The 15,268-nt window shown below is 43.7% G+C and overlaps 2 protein-coding genes across 2 annotated transcripts; both read left to right on the plus strand.

Annotated features, from left to right (window-relative positions):
- Window positions 1-4,756: 4,756 nt before the first annotated feature.
- LOC115991143 lies at window positions 4,757-6,052 on the plus strand. Its single transcript, XM_031114886.1, has one exon. It carries the CDS (start codon window positions 4,757-4,759, stop codon window positions 6,050-6,052), a length of 1,296 nt encoding a protein of 431 aa, XP_030970746.1.
- Window positions 6,053-7,099: 1,047 nt separating this feature from the next.
- LOC115991144 lies at window positions 7,100-9,625 on the plus strand. Its single transcript, XM_031114887.1, has 2 exons — window positions 7,100-8,575; window positions 8,879-9,625. The coding sequence occupies exons 1-2, from the start codon at window positions 7,100-7,102 to the stop codon at window positions 9,623-9,625; spliced, it is 2,223 nt and encodes a 740-aa protein (XP_030970747.1).
- Window positions 9,626-15,268: the final 5,643 nt, after the last annotated feature.

Below are 15,268 nucleotides of genomic sequence, written 5' to 3' on the forward strand. Positions count from 1 at the left end.
GGAATCTGTATTTATTGGTGGTGTGCGTGGCATTGTGAAATTCTGCAATTCGAATATGTGTCAAAGATGTGCCATGGAGCCTATATGTTTTTATATTGAGGATGCAAATACATGTTAGTGTGTCACATCTTAATGTTAGGAGTGTGTAGGTGTATATGTGTGTGGGGTATTGATGGGGAATGCGTGTGCTGTTAATGAGGCATGCGTGTGTTGCTGCATCGTGAGGTGCTGTAGGGTGTGCGTGGGCTACTGATGTGGGGTGCGTCTGCTGCTGATGGAGCATGCGTGTGCAACTTTTAATTGAAATTACAAAGTAACCATCGTATACAAGTGGGTCTATGGATATGAATGAAGAAACCTATATTTAAAACAACAACAAAAAGCCATTTAAGGGGATGAACAAATTAACATAGGAATTTAAATCAAGAACAATAGAAAGAAGTCAAAAAAGTCTTGCTCTGCCCTATGGTGAGATAAAGCTAGCAATGGTATAGAAGAGGCCACGCCAAGGACTCGCGCATTATGCCTTTCAAAGTCTCCGTCTTCGCCTCCCTCTTCATTAGCGTTGCCATTTCTCTTCTACAAGTCTTCGGCAACCACAACGACCGGTTTTCGCTCTCCCCAACTAGCATTTTAGGGGATAGCTCAAATAGAAATGGGTTGCCGTTAGATCCATATGTCATTTTTTAATAATAATTTTTTTTTAACTCATCAAAAAATTGTCATGCCATTGCTCCGTTAGACACATAAGTAAAAAAATTAACAGAGAAACAAATATTGCTCTTTTTTTTTATTTTATTTTTTATTTTTTATTATTATAACTTTAAGGACCTATAACGATCATTTTAAACTTAAGAGACTAAAAGCGCTACTAGGTAAATTTTAGGAACCAATAATACAGTTTTGCATAAATCATATGGCACTCGTTCTAACTTCTAAGAGATTCATAATGAGTAGTGAGTACATAGCATTACCAGGTTAATGTGAAGATGTAATGTTGTGCATGTCAGTGTTGATCCCATGTGAAGGTGGCATTGCACTAATCATATGAAATTTGTTGTGTATTGAGCATTTTTTGCTTTGAGAAGAAGCCCATACTTTTTGAAAATTCACACAACCAATTACTAGGTGCTTTTAATTATGACTTAATCAATTTTACACATGTCTTGCACTAAACATTCCTTTAGTACTTAATTTTAGATTAAGAAAGAAGCTTGCAACTTGATTGGAAGACATGCTATGACATTATTGGTGCGATTGTGTCATGATGGGATTGTGTCATGATGTGAGTGTGTAATGGTGGGACACACTTACGAATTATGATGGGGCAAAAGAGGGCCAAAATGGCCAACTGACCCTAAAACTGTAAGTATATAGTTAGTAGGTTTCGTTTATAAACATTTTGAATTTCTAGCATCTCGAGTTTTAAAGACTCGATTTTGGGACTATAAATCGAGTCTTTGAAGCTCGATTTGCATTCTTCAACCAGTTCTGATGTGGCCTTTTTTTGACGTGGATGTCCACCTGGAAATCGAGTCTCTAAGACTCGATTTCAAACTGAAATTTTTTTAAAAAAAATTCCAAGTATCTACATGCCGAAATACACAGCTACCCCAAAACAAATTTAAGAAATTTCACTACGCAGATCAGATCAGATCAGAGGGAGGGAAAGAGAAATACACAGCTACTCAGATCAGATCAGAGGGAGAGAAACAGAGAACCTCACCAGCGCGGCCTGGGGCTCGCGCCGGCCAGCGTCGCGCGCGGCCTGGGGCTCGCGCCGGCCAGCGTCGCGCGCGGCCTGGGGCTCGCGCCGGCCAGCGTCGCGCGCGGCCAGGGGCTTGGGCGAGCCCCAGGCCGCGCGCGACCCAGGCTCGCCCGAGACCCAGGCCGCGCGAGACCCAGGCCGCGCGCGACCCAGGCTCGCGCGCGCCCCAGGCCGGCGCGAGGCTGGCCGGCGCGAGCCCCAGGCCGCCTGGGTCTCGCGCGAGCCTGGGTCGCTAGTCAGTTTCTGGTCATGCCGCGCGCGCCTGGGTCTCCGATCTCGGTCTTCTCTCCCTTTCTGTTTCTGTTTTCTTTTTTTTTTTTTTCATTTTTTCTCTGGGTTTTTCTCTGGGTTTCGATCTTCTCTCCCTTTCTGTTTCTGTTTTCTTTTTCTTTTTTCTTTTTTTCTCTGGGTTTTTCGTTTGGTGTGAGTGGTTTTTATAGCTGTGGAAATCGAGTCTTAGAGACTCGATTTCCAGGTGGATTTCCACATCAAAAAAATGCCACATCAAATGCCACATCAGAACTGGTCCAAGCATGTAAATCGAGTTTCAAAGACTCGATTTATAGTTCCAAAATCGAGTCTTTGAAACTCGAGATGCTAGAAATTCAAAATGTTTGTAAACGGAACCTACTAACTATATACTTACAATTTTAGGGTTAGTTGGCCATTTTGGCCGGCAAAAGAGGGCCAGGATTCCATCCATGCCCTACCCAGAAAATTCAATCGGCCGAAAGAGAAAAGCTAAAATAATTGAATGGTCGGTTGGCCATGACGAGTGGCAAAAAAAATAGTCACGTTTTTGGTGTTTTTTGCTACTAAAAGTCGATTGTAAAAAACAAAAATTTACTAATAAGTAAAAAATTAAGGACAAATTGAAAAATAAGAGGCTAGGAGCCTTTAAAAAATATTGGTCTGTTTTATTTTAAGTTATTTCCTTACTATAAAAAAATATTTTAAAAAACATTGCTCTGTTATATTTTGATAAATAATTGATTTAAAATATGTTGAGTAACAATTATTTTGTATCTTTTTAGAACCAAATAACAAATTGTATCCTCTAACTTTGTCCTATTTTGATTCTAATCCTTAAAATTTAAAATTTTGGATTTTGGACTAGGACATCATATAGCATTTTAATTTGAGTCCTTCCATGAATACCCACTACAAAAGGGAACTCAAAATCGGGCTAGCCCAACCACTAAGCGAGTTAGCGTGGTCTTGAATACCATTCCATTCTAGCTAGAACAAACAAAAAATCTTGTGCTAGCATGCAAACCAGAATGGTGACCCTCCTATTCCACCTCAGGTGAAATTTTGACCCATTCTAAACGTTTTGGCCAATACTAGACGAAACTAAAGATTTAGATAAACAATAGAAGAAAATTCTAGGCTATTAGTTATCTTATAGAGCATGAAACTTTTCATCTAAATAGGCATGTAATCTGTCTACTTCTCTTTCAATGGTTGGAATTCCTCTATGCATGTGCCACATAATATATATCAAATACGTTTGAGTTTTGGTTGATCACATAATATTATGTCACATAAGCTTTTGAGGTTTCAAAACTACTATAATTATCAAAATTTATATTTAGAAAATTTACAAAAGAAAAAAAATCACATTTACTTTTCTGTCCATTGCACAAATTATAAAATAATATTTGAAAATTTGGGATTCAAGTGATTTTGAATGCAAAACGCTAATGCTATATTTTGTAGTAGCCCTTGTTCAAATGTCAAATTCCCCTCCCAAATATTATCTATCAAAAAGAAAAAAGAAAACATGTAAATTTACTACTCATGAATCTTAAACTGTTGAAAAAGAAGTCTATGTTAACTAGGGGCGGAACCAAAAATTTGTGTTTGGGGAGGCCAAGACTAAACTATCATTTTGAATCTTCATTCAAGTAAAAACTCAAAGCTCTATAAGAGCATTTTATCTTTCTAAATCCTTTTTATTATACAAAAATTTTCTAGTTTGCAATACAGATGTAAAAAAAAAAGGATTTCATATCTTGGCCTTAAAGTGGCAATGTGGCATTATAAGAGTAAAACATTTGGCATCAAATTTAGCTATTCTTTAAATAATTGAAACAAACATAATAGAAAAGTGTATTCATCAATGGATAATCAATTGGCTTTGATGGGATCGACGAGAACACGTTGTAGTGACGAGGACACAGTAATGACGAGGATATCCCCTGATGACGAACAAACCGTCAACGATGAGGAAATGAAAGTCATTCAATGATGCTAGTAAATAACTTGGGCAGTTACGAAACCAGTAAAGCAGACCGTTGAGGACTAATAAAAGCCCCATAATTGGGCTTGAGGCATTATGAAAGAAGAGCATTTACACTCCAACGGCTAGCAGTCTAGCTCACATGTATAAAACTCTCACATTTCGCAGCATAAGGTACGAGACTACAATTCTGAAAAGATACTTCTTACTGCTAGTTCTATAAACATCTTGATTGCTCTAACTTTGGCATCGGAGACGTTGTGGCAGGCACCACACCGGTGACCATCCTTCTTGAAGAGAACCAGACGCTAACGGGAAGTTCCATCTGCCTCCTGAGACTGACGAGTTTGCACCTCATCAATTTGGCGCCGTCTGTGGGAACAACGATATTTTCAGGTTCATATCTGAGAGCGTAGTTCCCATCAACCCTCTACATTCAGATGGAATCCAACCCAGACTCAGCAGCCTTGGCCCAGCAAGTCCAGGCCCTTGCAGCCACCATTGAAGAACTCACCAAACAGAACCAGGAAATGAAGCTACGGCTCCAGTAGGTTCAACAAGCTCAACAGGAAGAAAACCGGTCCAAGGGTAACACGGAGGGAGAGGGGGATAGCCAGCAGAGGGAAATCCCCCGGAGACCAACTACTCCGGACGAACAAAACTCAGATCTTCTTCGGGAAATGAGGAAAGAGATGGACGAACTAAGGAGTGCTATCAAAGAAAAGACGGACCGGAGCGTAGACAAAATGGTAAGGGCTACAGATTCGCCCTTCACTGCAACAGTACTTGATTGTCCCGTGCCGTCAAAGTTTCGCCTGCCTCAATTAGAGCCATTCGACGGACTCAAGGACCCTCAGGATCATCTTAATACCTTTAAGACGACTCTGGGTCTCCAGCAGCCACCTGACGAGATATTGTGTCGTTCCTTCCCTACGACTCTCAAAGGAGCTGCAAGAGAGTGGTTTACTAAGTTGTCAAACTCGTCCATAGATAACTTCGATCAGCTGAGTAGTGCTTTTTTGCGCCACTTCATAGGGGGACAACGCCCAAGGAGACCAGTAGATTACTTACTCACCATAAGACAGGGAGAGAAGAAGACTCTGAGGTCATATGTCAAGCGATTCACCCGGGAAACTCTGGAAGTGGACGAAGCTGATGACAAGGTGCAGCTGACGACCTTCAAAGCAGGGTTGAGATCCAGAGACCTTGTGGCCTCTCTTGCAAAAAACCCCCCGAAGACAATGGCTGAGATGCTCCTGAAGGCACAAAACTACATGAACGCGGAAGATGCTCTAGCTGCCATAAAAAATGCTGAGAGACTAGGGGACAAGTCCAAAGGAGAAGACGACCGCAGAGGGCAAAAGAGAGACAAGCCAGAACGTCGGAACAACGACGGGAATAGAAGGAGAGACGACAAAAATCCTCGTCAGGTAAAATTTACTCCATGGGTTATGTCTGTTGACAAGATTTTCACGCAGATCAAGGATGAGCATTATCTCAAATGGCCCAAGCCATTACACTCGTCCCCCAACGCACGTGACAAGAACAAGTATTGCCGGTTCCATAGAGACCACGGCCACAACACAGAAGACTGCAGAGACCTGAAGGAACAAATAGAGGAATTAATACGGAAAGGAAAGTTACAGAAATATGTGAAGAAAGGAGAATATAGCAAGTTCAGAGACGACAACAGGACCCAACATGAATCCTTTACTCGGGATGACGACCATTCGTCCCAGCCTCCACGCAAAGTGATCGGGGAGATAAACACGATCGCGGGCGGACCATCCTCAGGAGGATTATTTAGATCACTCAAAAAAGCATGCCACAGACAGGTGAACAGCGTCCACACCATGCCTCCGTCCAAGCACCGACGAACATACCAAGACATGTCCTTTAATGAAGGAGACGCCAGGGGAGTAAAGCAGCCTCACAACAATCCCCTGGTCATAGTGCTGAATATTGAAGGGTTCAATACCAGAAGGATCCTTATTGATAACGGGAGCTCAGCGGATATCATCTACCTCCCAGCCTTCCAGTAGTTGAGATTAGATCCAAAAAGGCTCCGTCCTTTTGACTCTCCGCTCGTCAGCTTCAGTGGAGACAGGGTCTACCCCAGGGGAATAGTGACTCTGACGGTGACGGCAGGGACCTACCCATTGCAGTTGACCAAACAATTAGACTTCCTGGTGGTAGATTGCCCCTCGTCCTACAATGTCATCATTGGGAGGCCCACCCTAAACAAGTGGAAGGCAGCGACGTCAACCTACTGTTTGAAGGTAAAATTCCCAATAGACAGCGGCGTGGGTGAAGTGAAGGGTGACCAAGTCCTGGCAAGGGAATGCTATCAGGCCGTACTGGCAAAAAAGGAGAACCACACGTGGACGATTGAAGAAAAAGAGGAGGACGGGATGGAGACCCTGGAAGCAGTAGAGCTGGTAGAAGGAAATGCGGACAAGACGACCAGGATAGGGACGATGCTAAGCCCCGAGATGAGAATGAAACTCATAAAATTCCTTAAGGGGAATCTAGATGTCTTTTCATGGAGTCACGAGGACATGCCAGGCATATCTCCAGAAGTCATCCAGCATAGGCTGAATGTGGACCCCAGCAGGAAGCCCGTTCAGCAATGACGAATAACCTTCGCTCCAGAACGAGATCAGGCAGTAGCAGAGGAAGTAACCAAACTCTTGACAGCTGGATTCATCCGGGAGGTATATTATCCAGAATGGCTCGCCAACGTCGTCCTGGTAAAGAAAGCAAACGGAAAGTGGAGAATGTGTGTAGACTTCACCGACCTGAACAAAGCATGCCCAAAGGACAACTTCCCTCTACCAAGGATAGACCAGCTCGTGGACTCCACCGCCGGACACAAGCTACTGACGTTCATGGACGCCTTCTCAGGGTACAACTAGATAAAGATGGCTGAAGAAGACCAGGAGAAGACTGCCTTCATCACAAGCCAAGGACTCTACTGCTACAAGGTGATGCCGTTTGGGTTGAAAAATGCTGGAGCTACGTACCAAAGATTGGTAAACAAAATGTTCAGCCAACAGATTGGCAGGAACATGGAAGTATACGTGGACGATATGCTCGTCAAGAGCAAGGAGGAGCTCGCTCACCTGGACGACCTGGAGGAGACTTTTGCAACCCTGAGAAAACACCAAATGAAGCTGAATCCAAGCAAATGTGTTTTTGGAGTAGCCTCGGGAAAGTTCTTGGGATTCATGGTTTCCCAGAGAGGAATAGAAGCAAATCCAGAGAAAGTACGAGCTATCATCGACATGGCTTCACCCAAGACCGTCAAGGACGTACAAAAACTTACAGGAAGGATAGCAGCCCTGAATAGGTTCGTCTCTAGGGCCACAGACAAATGCCTGCCCTTCTTCAAAACCCTCAAGCAGGCTTTTGCTTGGACTGACGAATGCGAAGCTGCGTTCCAAGAGCTGAAGCAATACCTGAGCAGTCCACCTCTCCTGAGCCCGTCCAAAGGAGGGGAGAACTTATACTTATACCTGGCAGTGTCAGCCTCGGCAGTAAGCGCAGCCTTGATTAGAGAAGAAGGCAAGAAGCAACTCCCGGTGTACTACGTCAGCCAAGCCTTTCAAGGAGCTGAGTTCAGGTACCCAAGGATCGAAAAGATCGTGTTTGCACTTATAGTAGCCTCGCGCAAGCTTAGGCCGTATTTCCAGTCAAATCCTATCCTTGTGATGACGGATCAACCAATTAAGAAATCAATGAACAAACCAGAAGCAGCAGGGAGAATGGTCCAATGGGCAGTCGAACTCAGCCAATTTGATATCGAGTACCATCCAAGAGCAGCTATCAAGGCGCAAGCTCTGGCTGACTTCATCGCTGAATTCACTCTGCCAGACGAAGATGGAATTACAGACGAAGTTGATAGATGGACAATACAGACAGATAGTTCGTCAGCCCAAAAGAGAGGGGGAGTAGGGGTCGTCATAACCACCCCCGACGGAGAAGTGATGAAATATGGGGTTCAACTGAAGTTCCCAGCCACCAATAACGAAGCGGAGTATGAAGGAATATTGACGGGCTTGAGGCTTGGGAAAGCTCTTGGTGCCAAAAACTTGCTGATCCAGAGTGATTCAAGGCTGGTAATCGGACAGATCAGTGGAGAGTACGAGGCAAAGGAAGAAAGGATGCAGAAATACCTTAAACTGACAAGGCAACTAACTCAAGAGTTCGACACAGTGGAGTTCGTCCAAATACCAAGAAGTCAGAATATTGGAGCCGACAAAGTATCAAAACTAGCATCATCAGAAGAAGGGGAGACAAGCACAGATATGGCAATAGATATCCAGAAACACCCGAGTATTGAAGAGGTGGCGGTGTTCTCCATCCAAAGCACAGACACCTGGATGACGCCCATAATATCCTTCCTCCAGGACGGGCACCTACCTCAAGACACTGAAGAAGCCAGAAAGATCAAGAAGAGGGCAGCCGGATTCACGATCCTGAATGATGTCTTGTACAAGAGGGACTTCTCGATGCCCTACTTGAAGTGCGTCGACGAGGAAGAGGCCAGATACATCTTGGAGGAGGTACACGGAAGAATTTGTGGCGACCATGCCGGCTCCAAATCCCTAGTAAACAAAGTGGTAAGAGCAGGATACTTTTGGCCAACCATGTAGGCGGACGCTGCTAACATCGTCAGAAGGTGCGACAAATGCCAACGATACGGGAATGTGCAGCGGCTTCCAGCAGAGAGAATGACGACCATAACTTCCCCATGGCCATTTGCACAATGAGGAATTGACATCGTCGGTCCTCTGCCCCAAGGTAAAGGTCAGGTAAAATTCCTTCTTGTTGCTATTGACTATTTTACAAAATGGGTTGAAGCAGAGGCCCTAGCAACGATCACTGAGGCTCGGATCCAGAACTTTGTGTGGAAAAACATAGTATGCAGGTTCGGGATTCCCTCGACGATCATATCAGACAATGGAAGGCAGTTCGACAGTCAAGGCTTTAGGGGATTCTGCTCAAGCCTTGGGATCAAGAATCAGTTCTCATCCCCAGGGCATCCTCAAGCAAACGGACAGACGAAAGTGACGAACCAGACGCTGCTCAAGATTATCAAGACCAGACTGGACGATGCGAAAGGTGCCTGGCCAGAAGAACTACCAAATGTCCTATGGGCTTACAGAACCACCGCCAGAACCCCAACGAGAGAAACCCCCTTCAGGCTTACCTATGGTACAGAAGTAGTAATCCCAGTCGAAGTAGGGGTCACAAGTATCAGGCGTGGAACCTTCAACAAAGAGATCAATGACGACGAACTACGACTGAACCTAGATTGTCTAGACGAAGTAAGAGTCAACGCATCCAGCAAGATGACGAGGTATCAAAGGAAAATGGCCGAATACTATGAAAAACGGGTCAAACTGAGACGCCTGGACATAGGGGACCTCGTCCTACGCAGGACCACCATGGCAACTAAAGACCCTACCCAGGGAAAGCTAGGTCCTACGTGGGAAGGTCCCTACCGAGTCATTCACTACTCAAGACAAGGAAGTTATCACCTGGAAACCATGGACGGACAAAGGCTCCCTCGACCATGGAATATTGAGCATTTAAAAAAGTACCACCAGTAAATGTAATAGACAAAGGCAGTCGCTCTTGAATTCAATAAAAATTTCTTATCCCTTGATGTCTTTATGCAGACAGGTCCAGTCAATTGTGAGTCAAACTAACAAGAGTCCACCTTGACGAGTGTATGTCACTGACGACAACACCAACGAATAAGATAAAAAAGGCTAAGTGATAAGATTCCGCCAAGACGGATGTAAATCACTGACGAGTCCCGGAGTGACGAAATTCCTTAATAGGATGTAAGTCACCATAAAAAAGGCTAAGTGATAAGATTCCGCCAAGACGGATGTAAATCACTGACGAAGCCCTAAGTGACGAGATTCCTTAATAGGATGTAAGTCACCATAAAAAAGGCTAAGTGATAAGATTCCGCCAAGACGGATGTAAATCACTGACGAAGCCCTAAGTGACGAGATTCCTTAATAGGATGTAAGTCACCATAAAAAAGGCTAAGTGATAAGATTCCGCCAAGACGGATGTAAATCACAGACGAGGGACACGCGAATAGCAAAGTCCCACTGAACGAACCAAGGACACTGGCGAACCAGCAAGGAAAAGAGCAAAAAGAAAAAGAAGAAGGATAGACATCTACAACAAAAGATAAAGGGTGACGAGCAAATCACAAGAAATTTGCACTAAGTACCAGCTCAATACAAGGTACGCTAAGAAGTTTATACTAAATCACGCACATATGCACAAACATAGATAACAGTGTAACAACTGAAGCAGATAAACGTTAAATCATAGAAAGGCCCAAAAACATAGGGCAATTATCCTTGTTCTCATAACAGGACCAAAAAGTATTGTTCTGAAAATGGAAATAAAAACAAAAAATTGTATACATCACCAAAAAAGGGCCTAAAACATAATAGGCAAATATAAGTGATAAATTTCCTAAGGATCAGGCTCGGGCTGCGGGGGCGTCAGTAACAGTATCAGCAGCAGCCGGAGTGTTCTCAGCAATAGGAGCGTCGTCAGCAGCAGGGGCATCACTGTTAGGAGCAGAAGGTTGGGCAGCCTCGTCAGCAGCCATCACTTGATCCACCACTTCTAGATCCAGACTTGGCAGATCAACCCCTGTGGGTTACTTGACGAGGTACCGGCGGAGGAGTTCGAATCCCTTGAAATACCAACTGAAAAGTATAGTGGAATACTCCTCCATCTGCTGAAAGGCCTCGACGGACCTGGCAGCAACTGTCTTCAATTTCTCCTTGGTCGCCTAAAGCTGGTCATCCTTCTCCAGATTCAGCTGACGCTCAACCCTTAAGTCAGAGTTAAGAGCCTTGACCTTCTCCTTCAAGGTAGCAGACTCGTCCATCGACTGTATAAGGTCCTTCTTCAAAGCTGAATTCTCCTTCTCCAGAGCCTCCATCCTAGAGGTCAAGGAGGCCACCCTAGCCTCCTGAGTAAGACACTCAGAAGCCAGATGGAGGCTCTCCCCCAGCACCTGACGAAGCAAGATAAGAACGTCAGTAAAAAAAAAAAAAAAATGAAAGAAAAGACCAAGGAAAAAGATGTGAACAGCCTTACCTGCATTATCTTGTGGACGTGCTGACTCGCGACGACATTGACAGGAACCCCAGAAAAGACCTTCAGGTCCTCAGCTTTCACAATGTTGTGTGCCCGCTCTACAGCCACACCCTCGTCATCAAATATGGACGAGCCTGTTTTCTCCTTCTCTTTGTCCTTGGCTGGCATCCTCGGCCTCTTTGATGATGGAGTGGGGATTTCCTCGACGGAGGTGGCAGGCGAAGCTACTCGGACACCCTCTACCCCCGGGACAATCGGAGTAGCATCCACGGCGGATGAACCCTTCCCCGTCACGTGAACTACTTTCTTGTCGATGCTAGCCAAGGGTTCGTCCTTCTTGGCTCTCATTTTGGCATACATGTCCTTGTTGAATTTGGTAGTCATCTCTAAAAAAAAAAAAAAAAAAAAAAAAAAAAAAAGGAGTTAAGAAATCCAAAAATACGCGATTAAAGGTTGGACGAAGCAAAACGCTTACTCTTCTTCTCCTCGATGCTGATGCTGCGCAAAACGTAGGGAGACGGATCCGGGCCCAAACAATAGAAAGCAAGTGTCCGTGGGTCCAGGAGGTCGTCCCAACTCTCAATCGATTGGGAGTATTTGATTGCCTTTTGAAGACGTTCCTGGTATTTGCTCTTCAACTTGGGACGCCTTTTTGCTGCACACAGAAACGAATAAGTGGTTAATGACGACCAAACATGCAAGACAAAAAATAAACAGACGAGAAGGAACATAGACGCACCTAAATTTGGGGTTCCCCACTGACGAAGTAACCTTGGGATATCACCCCAAGCCTCGCTGGAAGGGGTCTCAAAGTCATCCCCTGACACGAAAACGAAACGGGACTTCCAGTACCTGAATGACGAGGCTAGACCCTTAACGATTCTAGTCCTCCTCGTCCAAGGGACTAGTTCGTAATACCCGAACTCCTTTGATTCTTTCAAACGATAGATATGGACGAGCTCACTCACTTTGATCAAATCCTCGTTGGCAGCCAGCCAAATCTCCATACAATTAATGACTATCCTCCAGGAGTTCGGCATGAGTTGCCCGGGGGCAATGCCAAAGTAATCCAATAGCTCCATCACCAAGGGATGGACGGGAAACCTAAGCTCGGAGGTAAAAGCAGCCTCGTAGAAGCACACTTCACCTGGGAAGAAATGGCAAGCCCGATCCTCAGGACCAGGCCGACGAACCCGGACCCGTGCAGGGAATTGGAACCTATCTCTAAACCTGGCCACTGTATCAACGTCCAGCCCACACTCTTCGTTGAGAGCATAAAAAGCCCTAACTTGACGAGGGGTAGAGACGGCTGTATCACCCTTGATCGGACCACCGCTAGACGACAACCCGGTGTCTAACTCACTAGATCTCACTTCCGACATTCTCCTCGTCTCTCTTTCAAACCAAGCCAATGACCGGCCTAAAATTGGAGACAGCTCCCCCAGAACCACACTCAACCCACTACCTTCGAAAAGAAAATCCCCTATCAAAGGAAAAAAGTCCCCGGAGACACCCAAGGCCGCCCCTAAGCGAGCAAAAAAGAAAGAAACTAAGGGGCAAGCTACCCAAACCTCAGAAGAACTAACCATGAAAAAGGAACCCAATCCTAAAACGCCCAAACCCAAAAACAGCAAAAGTAAAAGACAAAAGAAAAATCAGGAATTTATAAAGAGCTCGTGAAGAAAATAAACCGAGGGATCGAAGAAACAACGTACCTTGGAAAAAGGAACAGTCGAGGGCGAAAAAAATGTGTCACCGGAGAAATTTGTCGCCGGAGCAAAGTCAAAGTCACCGGAAGGAGATCGGAGCGATAGCAGAAACAAAACAAAAGGGAAAAATCAGAATGAAGGAAAGGAAAAGTTTTTTAAAACCCAAAAACCCAAGGATACTGAAAAGCAGCGGGAAACCCAAGAGGCATGCCATTAATACCCCCAATTAGCAGATGCCATGTGGCCACGTTCCATACCACGCCGCCATCCCTCATTAAATTCGAAGCGGAACCCCAAGCGTCACAGACAACTCAATGAACGAAACTTTTCACCTTCTGTGGTCCTCACGACACGTCATTGACGACCACAGAACCTGGGGGGCAATTGATGGGATCGACGAGAACACGTTGTAGTGACGAGGACACAGTAATGACGAGGATATCCCCTGATGACGAACAAACCATCAACGACGAGGAAATGAAAGTCATTCAATGATGCTAGTAAATAACTTGGGCAGTTACGAAACCAGTAAAGCAGACCGTTGAGGACTAATAAAAGCCCCATAATTGGGCTTGAGGCGTTATGAAAGAAGAGCATTTACACTCCAACGGCTAGCAGTCTAGCTCACAGGTATAAAACTCTCACATTTCGCAGCATAAGGTACGAGACTACAATTCTGAAAAGATACTTCTTACTGCTAGTTCTATAAACATCTTGATTGCTCTAACTTTGGCATCGGAGACGTTGTGGCAGGCACCACACCGGTGACCATCCTTCTTGAAGAGAACCAGACGCTAACGGGAAGTTCCATCTGCCTCCTGAGACTGACGAGTTTGCACCTCATCAGGCTTAAATTAAAAAGAAAAAAAAAATCATAAGCCACAAGATTAATAAATAGAAATTGAACTGAACTATATATAAATAAAATAAAATAAAGAAAAATTTTGTACTCTTTATAGCCATTATCCCTAAACTTGAAGTAAGAAAACTCTTTATTAAGAAAAAAAGAAAGCAATTGAATGAGAATGTGAATGTGACTATGAGATCACTAAATGGATAGAAGTCAATGATGAGTGAGACTAAGAGCCCGTTTGGGATGTGATGCAAGTTTTAGTTTATTTGAGTTTTTAGCTTCTTTTTGGTACTATTTATGGGTCTCATTTTACTATTCAGCTAAGTTTTAACCTTTTTTTTTTCCCTACACTTTCAGCAAAAAAAAATTTCAGTTTTAGCTAAATAAGTTATTTCCAAACGAATAAATGTCTGTTTGGGAACAACTTATCTAGCTTTTTATTGAAAACTTTTTATTGAAAGTGTGTTGAAATATACTTATACTTTGAAAAAATTTGAAAAAGTGAGAAAATACGAGAAAAAAATGAGGTTTTAAAAAAATGTACATAAAAATTAAAAGTTAAAAGTCAAAAGTTAAAACTGATGTCGGCCAAACACACCCTTAGAGAGAAATTGCACCAAGATAAGAAACAATTAGAATTGAGTAGTTCATGGCTAGAAAGTAGAGTAATGGTAAGTAGAAATTACTAGAAAGTTGAATGAGAGCTTCAAAAACAAAAACAAAAACAAAAAAAGAACGAATGAAAGAAAGAAAGAAACAAAGAAAGAAAAGGAAGAAGCATTGATTGGCCAGTAGCTAGGGCTTGTTTGGTTTAAGTGATTTTCATCAATCATCACTCGATTCTCATCATTCATAACTCACTTTTTGTGAGTCCCACATCAACTCTATCTGTTTGGCTTGATTTCTTTTCTCAGTTTTAATCACTCATAGCTCAAAAAAATGAGTTAGAGTGATGAGAATTGAGAACAAATTTTGTGTGTTTTCATATTTCAAGTTATGAGTTAAATAACATTTTGGCATGGTTTTAAAAACCGGGGGCAAAATTGGATTTTCCTCTGGTTCCAGTTTAACCCTGTTTTTTATTAGTTTTTGACCCGTTAATGGAGTTTTTTAAAACCGAATTGTGGCCGATTCTAGGTTCAATCAGGACCGGCATGATGAATGTGTGTTACGCTACTCAAATCGATCCTTCTTCTCCGTCATGGAAGACGAGCCGAAAGCGGTTCTGTGGAACTTGTTGGATATAACAGAGACAGAGAGAGATCGCTTCCTTCAGCTAGTGGAAAAAGCATTGAGTGACTTGGTGCCAGTGGCCGCAAATGCTTTGTCCGGTGCTAAAAAGTTCGCTACCAAAGAAACCAAATTTTCTGAATCGCAATCGCTATACAGCCTTGTGGAGTGTACCCCTGACCTATCCAGCTTTGATTGCAATAGGTGTCCTCAGGAAGCCATAGCTAAGTTGTCCAAATCCTATGATGGAAAGGGACCGGGGCGAGTTCTGTCTCCTAGTTGTAACATTAGGTATGAAGTTTTCACGTTTTACCATGTACAAG

This window comes from Quercus lobata, chromosome 5 (genome assembly GCF_001633185.2).
Source record: "Quercus lobata isolate SW786 chromosome 5, ValleyOak3.0 Primary Assembly, whole genome shotgun sequence".
In the NCBI taxonomy this organism is placed as follows: Eukaryota; Viridiplantae; Streptophyta; class Magnoliopsida; order Fagales; family Fagaceae; genus Quercus; species Quercus lobata.

What these genes read in the sequence shown, in the direction of transcription:
- LOC115991143 (XM_031114886.1), top strand. Translation starts at nt 4,757, where the DNA reads ATGGTAAGGGCTACAGATTCGCCCTTCACTGCAACAGTACTTGATTGT.
- LOC115991144 (XM_031114887.1), top strand. Translation starts at nt 7,100, where the DNA reads ATGCTCGTCAAGAGCAAGGAGGAGCTCGCTCACCTGGACGACCTGGAG. An exon ending in CCAGATACATCTTGGAGGAG is followed by an intron (nt 8,576 to 8,878) that starts GTACACGGAAGA and finishes GTTGAAGCAGAG; the next exon opens with GCCCTAGCAACGATCACTGA.